This window comes from Mobula hypostoma, chromosome 3, assembly GCF_963921235.1.
Source record: "Mobula hypostoma chromosome 3, sMobHyp1.1, whole genome shotgun sequence".
In the NCBI taxonomy this organism is placed as follows: domain Eukaryota; kingdom Metazoa; phylum Chordata; class Chondrichthyes; order Myliobatiformes; family Myliobatidae; genus Mobula; species Mobula hypostoma.
The window spans coordinates 81068058-81082223 of NC_086099.1; the positions used below are offsets into that span (position 1 = coordinate 81068058).

General features: G+C 39.5%; 1 protein-coding gene across 4 annotated transcripts in view; it reads left to right on the forward strand.

Annotated features, from left to right (window-relative positions):
* The window catches only part of anapc4 (anaphase promoting complex subunit 4), a 115836-nt gene extending 104260 nt beyond the window's left edge, over nt 1–11576 (forward strand). For 3 of the 4 annotated variants that reach the window (XM_063043341.1, XM_063043342.1, XM_063043344.1), the window contains 2 exons: nt 2152–2275; nt 10789–11576. In XM_063043341.1, coding sequence (XP_062899411.1) covers nt 2152–2275; nt 10789–11028 — 364 coding nt within the window. In that variant the 3' untranslated portion in view covers nt 11029–11576. The remainder of the gene's footprint in view (nt 1–2151; nt 2276–10788) is intronic. The other variant, XM_063043340.1, reaches the window with a different exon arrangement.
* Nucleotides 11577–14166: the final 2590 nt, after the last annotated feature.

Below are 14166 nucleotides of genomic sequence, written 5' to 3' on the forward strand. Positions count from 1 at the left end.
TGGTAGGTCATGTCTAACCAATCTTACAGAGTTTTTTGAGGAAGTTATCAGGAAAGTTAATGAAGGCAAGGCAGTGGCTGTTGTGTACATGCACTTCGGCAAGGCATTTGATGAGGTCCTGCATGGGAGGATGGTCAAGAAGGTTCAGTCATTTGGCATTGAAGATGAGGTAGTAAATTGGATTAGATATTGTCTTCGTGGGAGAAGCCAGAGAGTGGTATTAGATGGGTGCCACTCTGACAGAGCGGAGGCCTGTGATCAGTACTGGCACGATTTCTGTTTGTCATCTAAATCAACAATCTGGATAATAATGTGGTTAACTGGATCAGCAAATTTGCAGATAACATCAAGATTGGGGGTGTAGTAGACAGCACAGAAGACTATCAAAGCTTGCAGTGGGATTTGGATCAGCTGGAAATATTAGGTGAAAAATGGTAGATGGAATTTAGTGCAGACAAATGTGATGTGTTGCTCTTCTGGAGGACCAGTCAGAGTAGGTCTTACATAGCGAGCAGTCAGGCTGTGTGGTAGTGTGGTAGAACAAGGGAATACAGGTCCACAATTCATTGAAAGTGGAATCACAGGCAGATAGGGTTGTAAAGAAAGTTTTGGCACATTGACCTTCATAGCTCAAAGTATTGAGTACAGGAGTTGAGGTGTTGAAGTTGTATAAGACATCGGTAAGGCCAAATTTGGAGTATTGTGTACAGTTATGGTCACCTATAGAAGAAATGTAAATAAGATTGACAGAGTACAGAGATAGTTTACAAGGATGTTGCTGGGACTAGAGGGCTTCAGTTTTAGTATAAGGAAAGATTAAATTGTTGGAACTTTATTCGCTAGAATGTAGAAGAGTGAGGGGAGATTGATAGATGTATACAAAAAATGTGGGGTAGAGATAGGGTAAATGCAAGCAGGCTTTTTCCACTAAAGTTCCATGGGACTACAACCAGAAGTCATGAGTTAAGAGTGAAAGGTGAAATGTTTAAGGGGAACATGAAGGGAAACTTCTTCACTCAGAGGATGGTGAGAGTGTGGATACAATTTCAGTTTCAACATTTAAGGGAAATTTGGATAGATACATGGATGGGAAAGGTATGGATGGCTATGGTCCGGGTGTAGTTTCAATGGGAGTAGGCAACCTAAATGGTTTGGCATGGAATAGATGGGAGATTGGCCTGTTTCTGTTCTGTACTTTACTATGACTATGGAAAACTACACACAAAGACTGGTAAACAAACTGCCAAATAAGACAAACTATGCAAATTAAAAAATAATAAATAAATAAGTCATGCTGAGTTGTGGAGACCTTGAAAGTGAGTCAATAGGTTGTGGAATCATTTCAGAATTGAGGTGATTGAAGTTAACAACGTTTAGTCAGGAGCTTAATGGTTGAAGGGTAATAAATGTTCCTCACCTGGTATCGTGGGACCTGTATCTCCTTCCCGATGTCAGCAGCGAAAAGAGAGCATGGCCTGGATGCTGAGGGTCCTTGCTGATGGATGTTACTTTCTTATGGGCAGCACTGTTTGCAGATGTGTTGAATAGTGGGCAGGGCTTATCAAGCAAGCTGAGCAGCCAGTCATATTGAAGAATTTTCAGGCAGTAAATGACGGATGGGGTTTTTATTACTTTTTTAATCCAATTTATTTAAACATCTAAAAGAGCTGTTAAAGGATTGTGACATCCAATTTTAAGTGGCATTTTCTTTAGAATCAGTAAAGAATAATAATAGAATAGGATGCCATTTTAAGTCAGTTAAACCACATTCAATGAAGCGTTACATTTTCAAGGTTTTTATAATGATAATAGTAAGTAAACAGTTGAAGTGCATGCCAAATTCACTGATATCTGTTGGTTTACATCAAAGAAGTCTGTAATGACAGATTATGGAAGAACAGGAAACCAACAGCAACTTTCAGCACTTTTAAGTGAGCATGATAGCAGATTTTGTCAATTTAACCTCCCTATAAGCACACTATTACTCGCTTCACAAATTTATTCCGATATTTTTCTATTCTCGACTCTCACTATTCTAAAACAAGTCACATGAATTCTATTAATCAAAAAAAAAATCAGTACTGATCTTTATTTGTGATGCTCGGTCCAATTTGAGATCAAAGTTCAGTATGGAGTTTTGTTTTTTTGTAGGCTAGATGAACAGACTGACAGTATTCCTGTTCGGACAGTAACTGTTGAAAATCAATCCCGCACTTTAGAGAACATGAAGGCACAACATATTGCTGTAAATGGTATTCGTAAGGTTTCCTGTGTGGTAAGTAGCTCCTAAGTGATGCATGGCCATTTGTCTGAAATATTAATTCTGTTTCTGTCTCTCCACAGATGCTGCCTGATTAGATGAATATTTTCAGTGTTTTTATTTCATATTTCTGGCATCTAGGCTTTTCATTTTATTAGGAAATTCAGTAGCACCTTTAAAAATCTGGAACATGGAGACTGATTGCTCCTTTCTCTGAGAATGCCTCTAATATTCTGTATCTGTATGTTTCTAATAATGACCTTTTATGCCTCCCAAGCTGTAGCAGCTGCTATGTTTTTAAACAATAACATGTCCTTATGTGGCATGGTGTCACATTAATGTTTGTGTTAAAGAGCTTGGGATCTTTTCTATGTAAATATATAATTTGTTCTTTTACAAGGCATATTTTTGAATTAAGTTATAAATTGCCTATTGTTTTCTTTTTCCATTGCAGAAGCTCAAAGGTTTGTATATTCCACATTATCAGAAGACCAAAGAGTAGAGACTCGGTTCCTTACAATGATCTTACCAGATGATTCAGAAAGGTTGATGGTTGAAAAAATTATGATACATTCTAGCTAATGAATTTGTGCTATTTTAGTTACTATTGGATTATTTGACTTTTCAAACAATTATTATGGCAGAGTAACTGTGAAATTGTGGGAACAAAAGACAAAATAGTCAATCATATTCAGAAATGGATAGTTGAGAGGAAGATAGGACTATTAAGTGGTTGAGAGAACAAAATCATTGGTGAAGATGACAAGCAAGAGAAAATCTGCAGCTGCTGTTAATCCAGGCAACACACAGAGAAAGCATCTATGGAAAAGAGTACAGTCGATGTTTCGGGCCAAGACGTCAACTGTACTCTTTTTCCATCGGAGCTGCTTGACCTGCTGAGTTCCTCCAGCATTTTGTGTGTATTGCATTGGCAAAGATGAGCAAGTTTAAATAATCACTTTGCTTCAGTCTCAAGTAAGATGTTAGGTCAGGCAGACCTGTCATTCTGAGGATCACATTGGAAATGATTCAGCATTTAAAATAATTTGAGGATGAAACCCCCAATGGTGACAAATTACATCAATGCACTGTAATAGGTTAGGGATATTGTAGCAGGGGCAATATTTAATAGTTCATTTAAAAGGGAATTAGCACCAGAAGACTGATGAGTAGCTAATAAGCTGTTCATTCATTTAAGATAGGAGCTAGAACACATCCAGGGGCCAATAGACCAGTTGCCTTTACAACAATGGATGGAGAAACAAATTCTAAATAGAAAAATATCTAAAAAAGCAGAAATGCATTAATAATATGAAGTCTGAAATTATTATTCTTATTTAGTTCTTTGCAAGCGTAGAAATATTGCAGGAGATGTAACTTAACCAGATTTCCAAAAGATTTACAGTAATTTACCACATTATAATCTAATAAAGTCAAACCATACCTCGTAAAGAATCTTCAACAGAATAGCAAGTTGGTTGGAAAAGAAAAACATCAGGAACTGGAATGAAAACAGAAGGTGCTACAAATATTCAGCAGAGAAAAGAAATATTATTTCAGGTTTCTGATCTTTCATCAGAACTAAATTACAAAAGAAGCATGTTGTATGTTCTGAGGAAATGGAGTGCTAGAGAAAAGCAAGGAAATGTCTATGATTTGGTGTGGTCCAGAAAAATTGAATGATACAAAATAATGCTGGTACTGGCTGAGGGAGAAGCTAATGAGTCACAGATAATCTGTCTGTAAAATTTGTAAATAGAAATCAGAGGAAAAAATACTGCACTGGAATTGTGAGATATGGACCTGTACAGTTTCTGGAAATTCGGCAGTGTGGGGAAAAACAGTAAATATTACAGGTTTCTATTGTTTGTGAGAACTGGCGACTTCTGATGGATACTAGAAAGTGGGTTGTGTAAAATTATATAGTGTTGAGTCATAACGGTTGTGATGTGCCAAGTCAGAAGATTCCTTGAGCTTTTGATGGGCATAGTTGCAGTAGAGTAAAACATCAGAGTGAGAATGGGATGGAAAATTAAAATTAAAAAGCAATGGGAAACTCGAGATACCTCAGGGTAGAAGTTCTTTTTACTAAAATGTACAAGGCAGGAACAAGCCCTTTGTTCACAATGTCTGTGTCAAACATGATGCCAAATTAAACTAATCACTTCTGCTTGTACATGATCCATGGCTTCCATATTTTTATGCCCATCTAAAAGGCTCTTAACTGCCATTTTTGTTTTTGCTTTCACTCCCACCCCGATATTGAGTTCCAGGTACTTATCACATCTTTGTAAAAGACTTAAAAGTTGCTGGTGAATGCAGCAGGCCAGGCAGCATCTCTAGGAAGAGGTACAGTCGACATTTCGGGCCGAGACCCTTCGTCAGGACTAACTGAAAGAAGCGCTAGTAAGACATTTGAGAGGGGGAGGGGAAGCGAGAGATCCGAAATGATAGGAGAAGACAGGAGGGGGAGGGTGGAGCCAAGAGCTGGACAGTTGATTGGCAAAAGGGATATGAGAGGATCATGGGACGGGAGGCCTAGGGAGAAAGAAAGGGGGAGGGGGGAGCCCAGAGGATGGGCAAGGAGTATAGTGAGAGAAAAAGGAGAGAGAGAAAAAGAACATATATATAATAAATAAATAACAAATGGGGTACGGGGGGAGGTGGGGCATTAACAGAAGTTAGAGAAGTCAATGTTCGTGCCATCAGGTTGGAGGCTACCCAGACGGAATATAAAGTGTTGTTCCTCCAACCTGAGCATGGCTTCATTTTGACAGTAGAGGAGGCCGTGGATAGACATATCAGAATGGGAATGGGACGTGGGATTAAAATGTGTGGCCACTGGGAGATCCTGCTGGACAGAGCGTAGGTGTTCAGCGAAACGGTCTCCCAGCCTGCATCAGGTCTTGCCAATATTTAGAAGGCCACATCAGGAGCGCCGGACTCAGTATATCACCCCAGCCGACACACAGGTGAAGTGTCGCCTCACCTGGAAGGACTGTCTGGGGCCCTGAATGGTGGTAAGGGAGGAAGTGTAAGGGCATGTGTAGCACTTGTTCCGCTTACAAGGATATCCTCTCATATTCCTTCTGCCAATGAACTGTCCAGTTCTTGGCTCCATCTCTCCCCCTCCTGTCTTCTCCTATCATTTTGGATCTCCCCCTCCCCCTCCCACTTTCCAATCTCTTACTAGCTCTTCTTTCAGTTAGTCCTGATGAAGGGTCTCGGCCCGAAACGTTGACTGTACCTCTTCCTAGAGATGCTGCCTGGCCTGCTGCGTTCACCAGCAACTTTTATGTTTGTTGCTCGAAATTCCAGCATCTGCAGATTTCCTCGTGTTTGCGTCTGTAAAAGACTTAATATGTACATCTCCTTTAAATTTTACCCCTCACCTTAAAGCTATGCTCTCTAATATTTGACATTACTGCCCTGGGAAAAAGTTCTGACCGTCTATGCTTCTCTTCATTTTATAAACTTCCATCACACCACCAGGTTTAGGAACAGTTACTACTCCTCAACCATCAGGCTCTTGAACCAGAGGGGAATAACTTCACTCACTCATCACTGAACTGTTCCCACAACTACAGAGTCACTTTGAAGGACTCTTCATCTCATGTTCTTGATATTTACTTATTTTTTTTCTTTTTGTATTTGCTCAGTTTGTTATCTTTTGCACATTGGTTGTTTATCTGCCCCGTTGGGTGCAGCCTTTCATTGATTCTATTGTGCTCCTTGTATTTACTGTGAATGCCCACAAAAAATGAATCTCAGGGTTGTATGTGTGACATATACAGTGGCATGCAAAAATTTGGGCACCCTGGTCAAAACTTCTGTTACTGTGAATAGCTAAGCGAGTAAAAGATGACCTGATTTCCAAAAGGCATAAAGTTAAAGATGACACATTTCTTCACTATTTTAAGCAAGATTACTTTTTTTTTCCATCTTTTACAGTTTAAAAATACGAAAAGGGATAAGGGCCCGAAGCAAAAGTTTGGGCACCCTGCATGGTCAGTACTTAGTAACACCCCTTTTGGCAAGTATCACAGCTTGTAAACATTTTCTGTAGCCAGCTAAGAGTCTTTCAGTTCTTTGGGGGATTTTCGCCCATTCTTCCTTGCAAAAGGCATCTAGTTCTGTGAGATTCTTGGGCCGTCTTGCATGCACTGCTCTTTTGAGGTCTATCCACAGATTTTCGACGACGTTTAGGTCGGGGGACTGTGAGGGCCATGGCAAGTCCATTGTGGATTTTGAGGTGTGTTTAGGAACATTATACAGTTGTAGAAGCCATCCTCTTTTCATCTTCAGCTTTTTTACAGATGGTGTGATGTTTGCTTCCAGAATTTGCTGATATTTAATTGAATTCATTCTTCCCTCTACCAGTGAAATGTTCCAATGCCACTGGCTGCAACACAAGCCCAAAGCATGATCGATCCACCCCCATGCTTAACAGTTGGGGAGGTGTTCTTTTCGTGAAATTCTGCACCCTTTTTTCTCCAAACATACCTTTGCTCATTGCGGCCAAAAGTTCTGTTTTAACTTCATCAGTCCACAGGACTTGTTTCCAAAATACATCAGGCTTGTTTAGATGTTCCTTTGCAAACTTCTGACGCTGAATTTTGTGGTGAGAATGCAGGAAAAGTTTTTTTCTGATGACTCTTCCATGAAGGTCATATTTGTACAGGTGTCGCTGCACAGTAGAACAGTGCACCACCACTCCAAAGTCTGTTAAATCTTCCTGAAGGTCTTTTGCAGTTAAACAGGGGTTTTGATTTGCCTTTCTAGCTATCCTACGAGCAGTTCTCTCAGAAAGTTTTCTTGGTCTTCCAGACCTCAACTTGACCTCCACTGTTCCTGTTAACTGCCATTTCTTAATTACATTACGAACTGAGGAAACAGCTACCTAAAAATGCTTCGCTATCTTCTTATAGTCTTCTCCTGCCTTGTGGGCATCATTTATTTTAATTTTCAGAGTGCTGGGCAGCTGCTTAGAGGAGCCTATGACTGCTGATTGTTGGGACAAGGTTTGAGGAGTCAGGGTATTTATAAAACTTTGAAATTTGCATCACCTGTCCTTTCCTAACAATGACTGAACAAGCCATAGCCCTAACAAGCTAATTAAGGTCTGAGACCTTGGTAAAGGTTATCTGAGAACTCAAATCTCTTGGGGTGCCCAAACTTTTGCATGGTGCTCCTTTCCTTTTTTTCCATTCTAAAATTGTACAAAACAAAAATAATACACTAATCTTGCTTAAAATGTTGAAAAGAATGTTTCATCTTTAAATTTATGACTTTTGGAGATCAGTTCATCTTCTACTCACTTAACTATTCACTGTAACAGAAATTTTGACCAGGGGTGCCCAAACTTTTGCATGCCACTGTATGTACTGTGATAATAATGTACTTTGATTCCCTGTCAGTCTCCAGCACTTTAGTGGACACAATTTTAATTTACCCAATCTTGCCTAGTATCTAATACACTCTAAACCAGACAGCATCCTGCTGGAACACACAAACCTGCCACAAAATCTCAGCAAATCAAGCAGCATCTTTGGAGGGATAGGGACAATCTCTGTTTTGGGTTGAGACCCTTTACCTGTACACAATGCTCCAAGTGTAGCCTTAACCAACATGACTTCTTGACTCTCATAAAGCCCCAACCATTGTGGACAAGCAACCCATAAACATTTTTTTTTAAAACCACTACCTGCTTGTGTTGCCACTTTCGGGGAACTAAGGACTTGGACCCCAAGGCCACTGTGTACATCAATCCTAATTCGTTTAGGATCCTGTCATTTACTGCACTTTTCTCCTTACATTTGACCTCTCAAAGTGCAACACCTCGCACTTGCCTCCATCTGTCTTTTCTCTGCCCATATTGGTATCCTTTGACAACCTTCACTGATTGCAACTCTACCAATTTTTGTGTCATCTGTAGACTTACTAATCATCCCATCTGTATCTTTGTCCAAGTCATTTATATATTATATTACAACCAACAAAGATCCTAGTACAGATCATAAGGAACACCACTGGTCACAGACCTCCAGCCGGAATAACACCCTTTCACCACCACCCTCTCTTTGAGCATCTTAATCTTCTGGATCAGCCTACCATCATCCAAAGTTTCCTTACCCTGCTGTTCTTATCTTTCCTCCTTCTGGAACATGCCAGTTCTGTACTCTGAGCAGTGGGTCTTAAAACAACTCCCACTTGTTAGATGTCAGTTGCAAACATTATTTTCTTCCTCTCCATTACTGTCCAATTTCATTTTCACTTAACAATCCTCATCAAATCATTTCATATCACATTAGGAAAACTAAGGCTTGGTAGTATATGTATCTCGTTATCATCATAACTACACACATATTTATTTATTTATTGAGATACAGCACGGAATAAGTCCTTCAAGCCATACGGCCCAGCAGTCGCCAGATTTAATCCAAGCCTAATCACGGGACAGTTCATGATGGCCAATTAGCCTACCAATCAGTTTGTGCTTAGACTGTGGGAGGAAACAGGAGCACCCAGAGGAAACACGTGCAGTCACGGGGAGAATGTACAAACTCCTTTCAGGCAGTGCTGGGAATTGAACCCAGGTCGCCTACTACAGTAAAGCATTGTACTAACCACTACGCTACCATGTCTCCCCAACTTTGTCCAACCAAATTCATACATAGAGCTCTGTCTATAATCTTGAGCATTCACAGCAGTTCCCTTTTCCCCCATTATCTATTCCCTCCCCTGTGCTCACCAGTCACTGCAGGATGTACACTAGTGATGAGTTACAGGAGCATTTAACCTGTTGCAGGGGAAACCCACTTAGTCTCAGAAGAATACAGTGCAACATGCTTTCTAGCCCAGAGCTGCCTACCACTATGTTAGGAATGAAGATCAAAGCCTTGCCTCTGCTGGTACTCTCAAAGCACCAGCTGCCTGGATCCTGCCGTCTCATTCATCACCTCCTTTTGGCTTCCCCTTTCTTTACTTGGTCTCCCATCTTTCCATGCTCCAGAGAATATGCAAAAAAACCAACCCCAAATCATAGCCACAGCAAACAGGTGCAACCGGCACTTGCTATGCTGGCCAGAATGAGTCCCACATCTCAGGGCCAACTGCACTACCTGGACTTAACCGGCACCAATCTTTATACTGAGATTTGGATAATTTATTTCTGCAAGAGCATGTGAAAGGCAGAGATCCATGGGTATTCCCTGCCACCACAATGGTGCCACCACTAAATATGGTTGTTTTTAGCCCTGATTCCATTTGCACTCTCTTTGATAGGAATGCAATCAGTCTAGACGTTCTGCTGCATTTAACTGGGAGGAATGAAACGAAGAGGAGAATTTAATTATATGATTAGATACTCCATCTGTTTTTGAGCACATGAAGCTGCAGTGAATGTTGAGGACTCTGTAATTTTTAAGATCCAATTAACACCTGAGTTGTGGTCATATGAAATCCAAGACGAGAAGTATTCAGATCAGTTTTACATCAGAATTTAAATTGTGAGGATTTTCACTAATTTTTTTTTAATCTGTAAAGATTTTTAGTAAGGGACTCAACATAAGATCAAGCATTAAGTCCATATTATTTTTAAAAGTCGAGATTCTAAGTATAATTGAAATTATAATGTAAAATTGTTCCTTTCCAGCTTAATGTTTCCAAGTTTATTGTAAATGTATATTAAACAAAATCTGCAACTAAACTAAAACAATTAGTAATATGGATGTTTGAGAATTTGATTATAACTATCAATTCCTTAAATTCATTAATTTAGGTTTTACTATGGCATGATATCAGAAAATGTTTGTAAATTAAATTCAGTGCTTTGATCCCTCCATCTCCAACACCCCAGATCCCACTGTGCCATCTGGCTGTTTAAGTAAATAACTGGTTTGTTTTTGCCCATGGAGCTATTGCAAGTGGGAGCTGATAAAATGCAGTCAAGGTGGCGTCATGGGCATTGAGTGAATAAGTGATCAATGCCTCCTTAATTAATGAGAGTTAAGGACTGAAAAACAAACAAAGGGTCAATTCAATGTCAAATCAAGTACAGAAGAAGAATAAAGAAACAAAAAAGGAGGATACATCAGGAAATAGAAACAAAAGTGAGAGAAAAGAAGTAAGAAACTAAAATTTTAAATTCAGTGTGTTTAAAAATTCCCTGCAAGTTATGGATAATTCCTAGTCCTGGAGATTAATGATAGTAAATTAACAGTAATGTAATTAAAAAGGCTTCCAATTATTACTGATATTCTAATTTTGACCAGTTTTGAACATCTTGAACAACTCTGCATCTCCGTCCATCCATAAGAACTTGTACAATTTACACAAATAACCTTGTTTGCTTTAGCCTCTCCGATATTCTTGTGGCAAAACCTGGCCAAGTGATGTGTGGTATTACATGATACACATTTCATTTAGTGTGTGAACAAACATTTTCACAACAAGTAGGTATATAATTTTTGAACCAGATACAGACCATTACTGTGTGCATTTATTAACCCATATTTATCATTCAACAGCTGAGTTCAAACCTACGACATGTACGTGTTTTTGAAATGGATGTAGAAGATGATGGAGAAGTGGATGAAGAGGAAGAAGAACCAGAGTCTCAGGATGTCAGTGGGGCAAAGGAAGATATGGAAGAGACTGTGTATGCCCAAGATAATTCTGAAACTAATGAAGCTGCTGGGGTGAAGAACCCTGTGTTGCCTGAAGATGATGCATCCAGCCTTGAATCTGTGCCTGGAACCTGGAGTTAGTTTATTTAATGAAACTCACTGAAAATTTGCGCAACAGTGAAAAGGATTGTCTGCACCTCCTCAGCATTCTAGTTGATTATTTTAACTTGTTGAGATCACTCGTGCACTGTGTCAAACCACTGGTGTAAATACTGCAAGTGGTGCTTGTACATATTTGGTTATTATATGTATCATGAAATTGAAGCAATTGTGTAAAACTGAAATTAACACAGAGTTCACGCCGTCAAGGTGAAAGTAAAAATGCTCTGCAAAATTATGTTTCCACTGATTGTGTCTGGTGCCTACTGCAAATGACCACAAAATACACACTGCCCAAAGTTCACCACAGTTATAAATCAACCAAAATGATGAAAATGTAAAATTGAAATATTGTCAAATCAGTAGCAAGCATTGTTTGGGATAAAAAGCTGTTGTTGGAATTTTCTTTGCATAATTTTCTTTATGCAAAGAATTCGAAACTGGTAGTCTAAGAGTGGGGAACGGGGATATAGATTGTGTCCTGTACTAGAGCTGGAAGTGTGAGACTGACTATCCAATAAAAAGGCAAATTTCTTTCTAATGTACATCACCTTAATGAGCAAACAAGGAAAATCAAATGCTAAAAATGGTGCGGGCTACTCTGCATTGTTCCCCATTAGATACATTTCTACTTTACAAATCTACAAGTTGCTGCTTAAATGATCGAGAAGAAATAACTGCAGTGCCTATAGGAAGTGTTTACCCCTTCCAAGTTTTCTTGGATTATTGTTTTACAACATTGAATCACAGTGGATTTAATTTGACTTTTTTGACACTGATCAACAGAAAAAGACTCGTCAAAGTGAAAACAGATCTCAACAAAGTGATCTGAATTAATTACAAATATAAAATACAAAATAATTGATTGTATTAGTATTCACCCCCCCCCACCCTTTAATATGACATTCCAAATCATCACTGGTGCAACCAACTGGTTTTAGAAGGCACATAATTAGTTAAGTGGAGATCTGTGTGCAGTCAGGATGTTTCAATTGATTTTAGTACAAAAACACACCTGTATCTGAAAGGTCCGAATGCTGATGAGTCAGTATCCTGGCAAAAACTACACCATGAAGACGAAAGAACACTCCAAGCAACTCTGCGAAAAGATTATTGAAAAGCACAAGTCAGAAGATGGATACAAGAAAATTTCCAAGTCACTGAATATCCTCTTAGAATACAGTTAAGCCAATCATCAAGAATATGGCACAGCTGTAAATCTGCCGAGAGCAGGCTGTCCTCAAAACCTGAGTGACTGTGCAAGAAGGGGACTAGTGAGGGAGGTCACCAGGAGATCTATGACAACTCTGGAGGAGTTACAAGCTTCAGTGGTTGAGATGGGAGATACTGTGTATACAACTGTTGTCTGGGTGCTTCACCAGTTGCAGCTTTATGGGAGAGAGGCAAAGAGAAAGCCACTGTTGGAAAAAAGAAGAAATGTATGAAATTTCAGCTAGAGTTTGCCAGAAGGCATGTGGGAGACTCTGAAGTCAGCTGGAAGAAGATTCTACAATCTGATGAAACCAAAATTGAGCTTTTTGGCCATCAGACTAAATGCTATGTTTGGCAAACACCGCATATCTACCGTGAAGCGTGGTAGTGGCTGCATCGTGCAGTGGGGATGCTTCACTGTAGCAGGCTTGTGAAGGTAGAGGGTAAAATGAATGCAGCAAAATTCAGAGAAATCCTGGAGGAAAACCTGATGCAGTCTGCAAAAGAACTGCAACTTGGGAGAAGATTTGTTAACAGCAAGACAATGGCCCCAAGGACAAAGCCAAAGCTACATAGGAATGGCTTAAAAACAACAAAGTTAATGTCTTACAGCGGCCAAGTCAGAGTCCAGACTTCCATCCAATTGAAAAGTTGTGGCTGGATTTGAAACAGGGTTGTTCACTCATAATCCCCATGCAACCTAACAGAGCTTGAACAGTTCTCTAAAGAAGGCGGGGTGGGGGGAATGCAATGTCCAGGTGTGCAAAGCTGACAGAGATCTATCCATACAGAATCAAGGCTGTAATTGCCATCAAAGGTGCATTAATTAAATACCGACTTGGAGGGGGTGAATACTTATGCAATTAATTATTTTGTGTTTTTTTGTTTGTAATTAATTTAGATCACTTTGTAGAGACCTGTTTTCACTTTGACACAAAAGAGTTTTTTTTTCCTGTTGATCAGTGTCAAAAAAGCCAAATTAAATCCACTCTGATTCAATGTTGTACAACAATAAAACATGAAAACTTCCTGAGGATGAATACCCTTTATAGGCACTGTAATTAATATCTATTTAGAAGTCACTTCCATCTTTTTCCTCCAGTCCTGATGAAGGGTCTCAGCCTGAAATGGCGACTGAACTCTTTTCCATAGATGCTGCCTGACCTGCTGAGTTCCTCCAGCATCTGCAGATTTTCTCCTGTTTGTGCATAACTTTTCTCTGACTTGGCAAGATATATCAAGTGCCTTGCCCCAGGATTGTGCTTCAATATTTAGCAACTTATACACTAAGTGAAGGCACTGAACATATGGTTACTAATAAGTGTTGGCACATGGCCAAGTAGTTAAGGCGTTGGACTAGTGATATGAAGATCACAAGCTGAGGTAGCGTGTTGTGTCCTTGAGCAAGGCACTTAACCACACAGTGCTCTAGCACTTTATAGCCCAGCGGCGACAGTTGGTGACAAGACAAAACAGGTGTGTGTGAGGAGGACATAGACAAGTTATATTCCAACAGGATACAAGTAGATTAAATGTGTACAATGAACTAGCCAAAGGAACATAATAAGCACTAATTTCAGCACAACACAACATAATAGCAGTGTCTGACCTATACTTGCCTGGATATAATATTTAAAGACCTCTCTCCCCCAACCAAACTCCTAAGAAAACTGAAAAAATAAACAAACATGAACATCTAGGCTAATTTTGACAACAATCTACAAAATTCCAACTTTTCTAGACAATTGAAATTAATTCAGGAAATTAGTGCTGGCAAGTAGCTTTTGCCTAAGCCAGAACTGGCCCAACTTGTGCTTTAAAGGAGTTTAGAGAGTCAGCATCAGCCACCAATTGTTCCAGGTTACATATTACCTATTGCTGATATTGTTACCTCTTTCCGATGTGCAA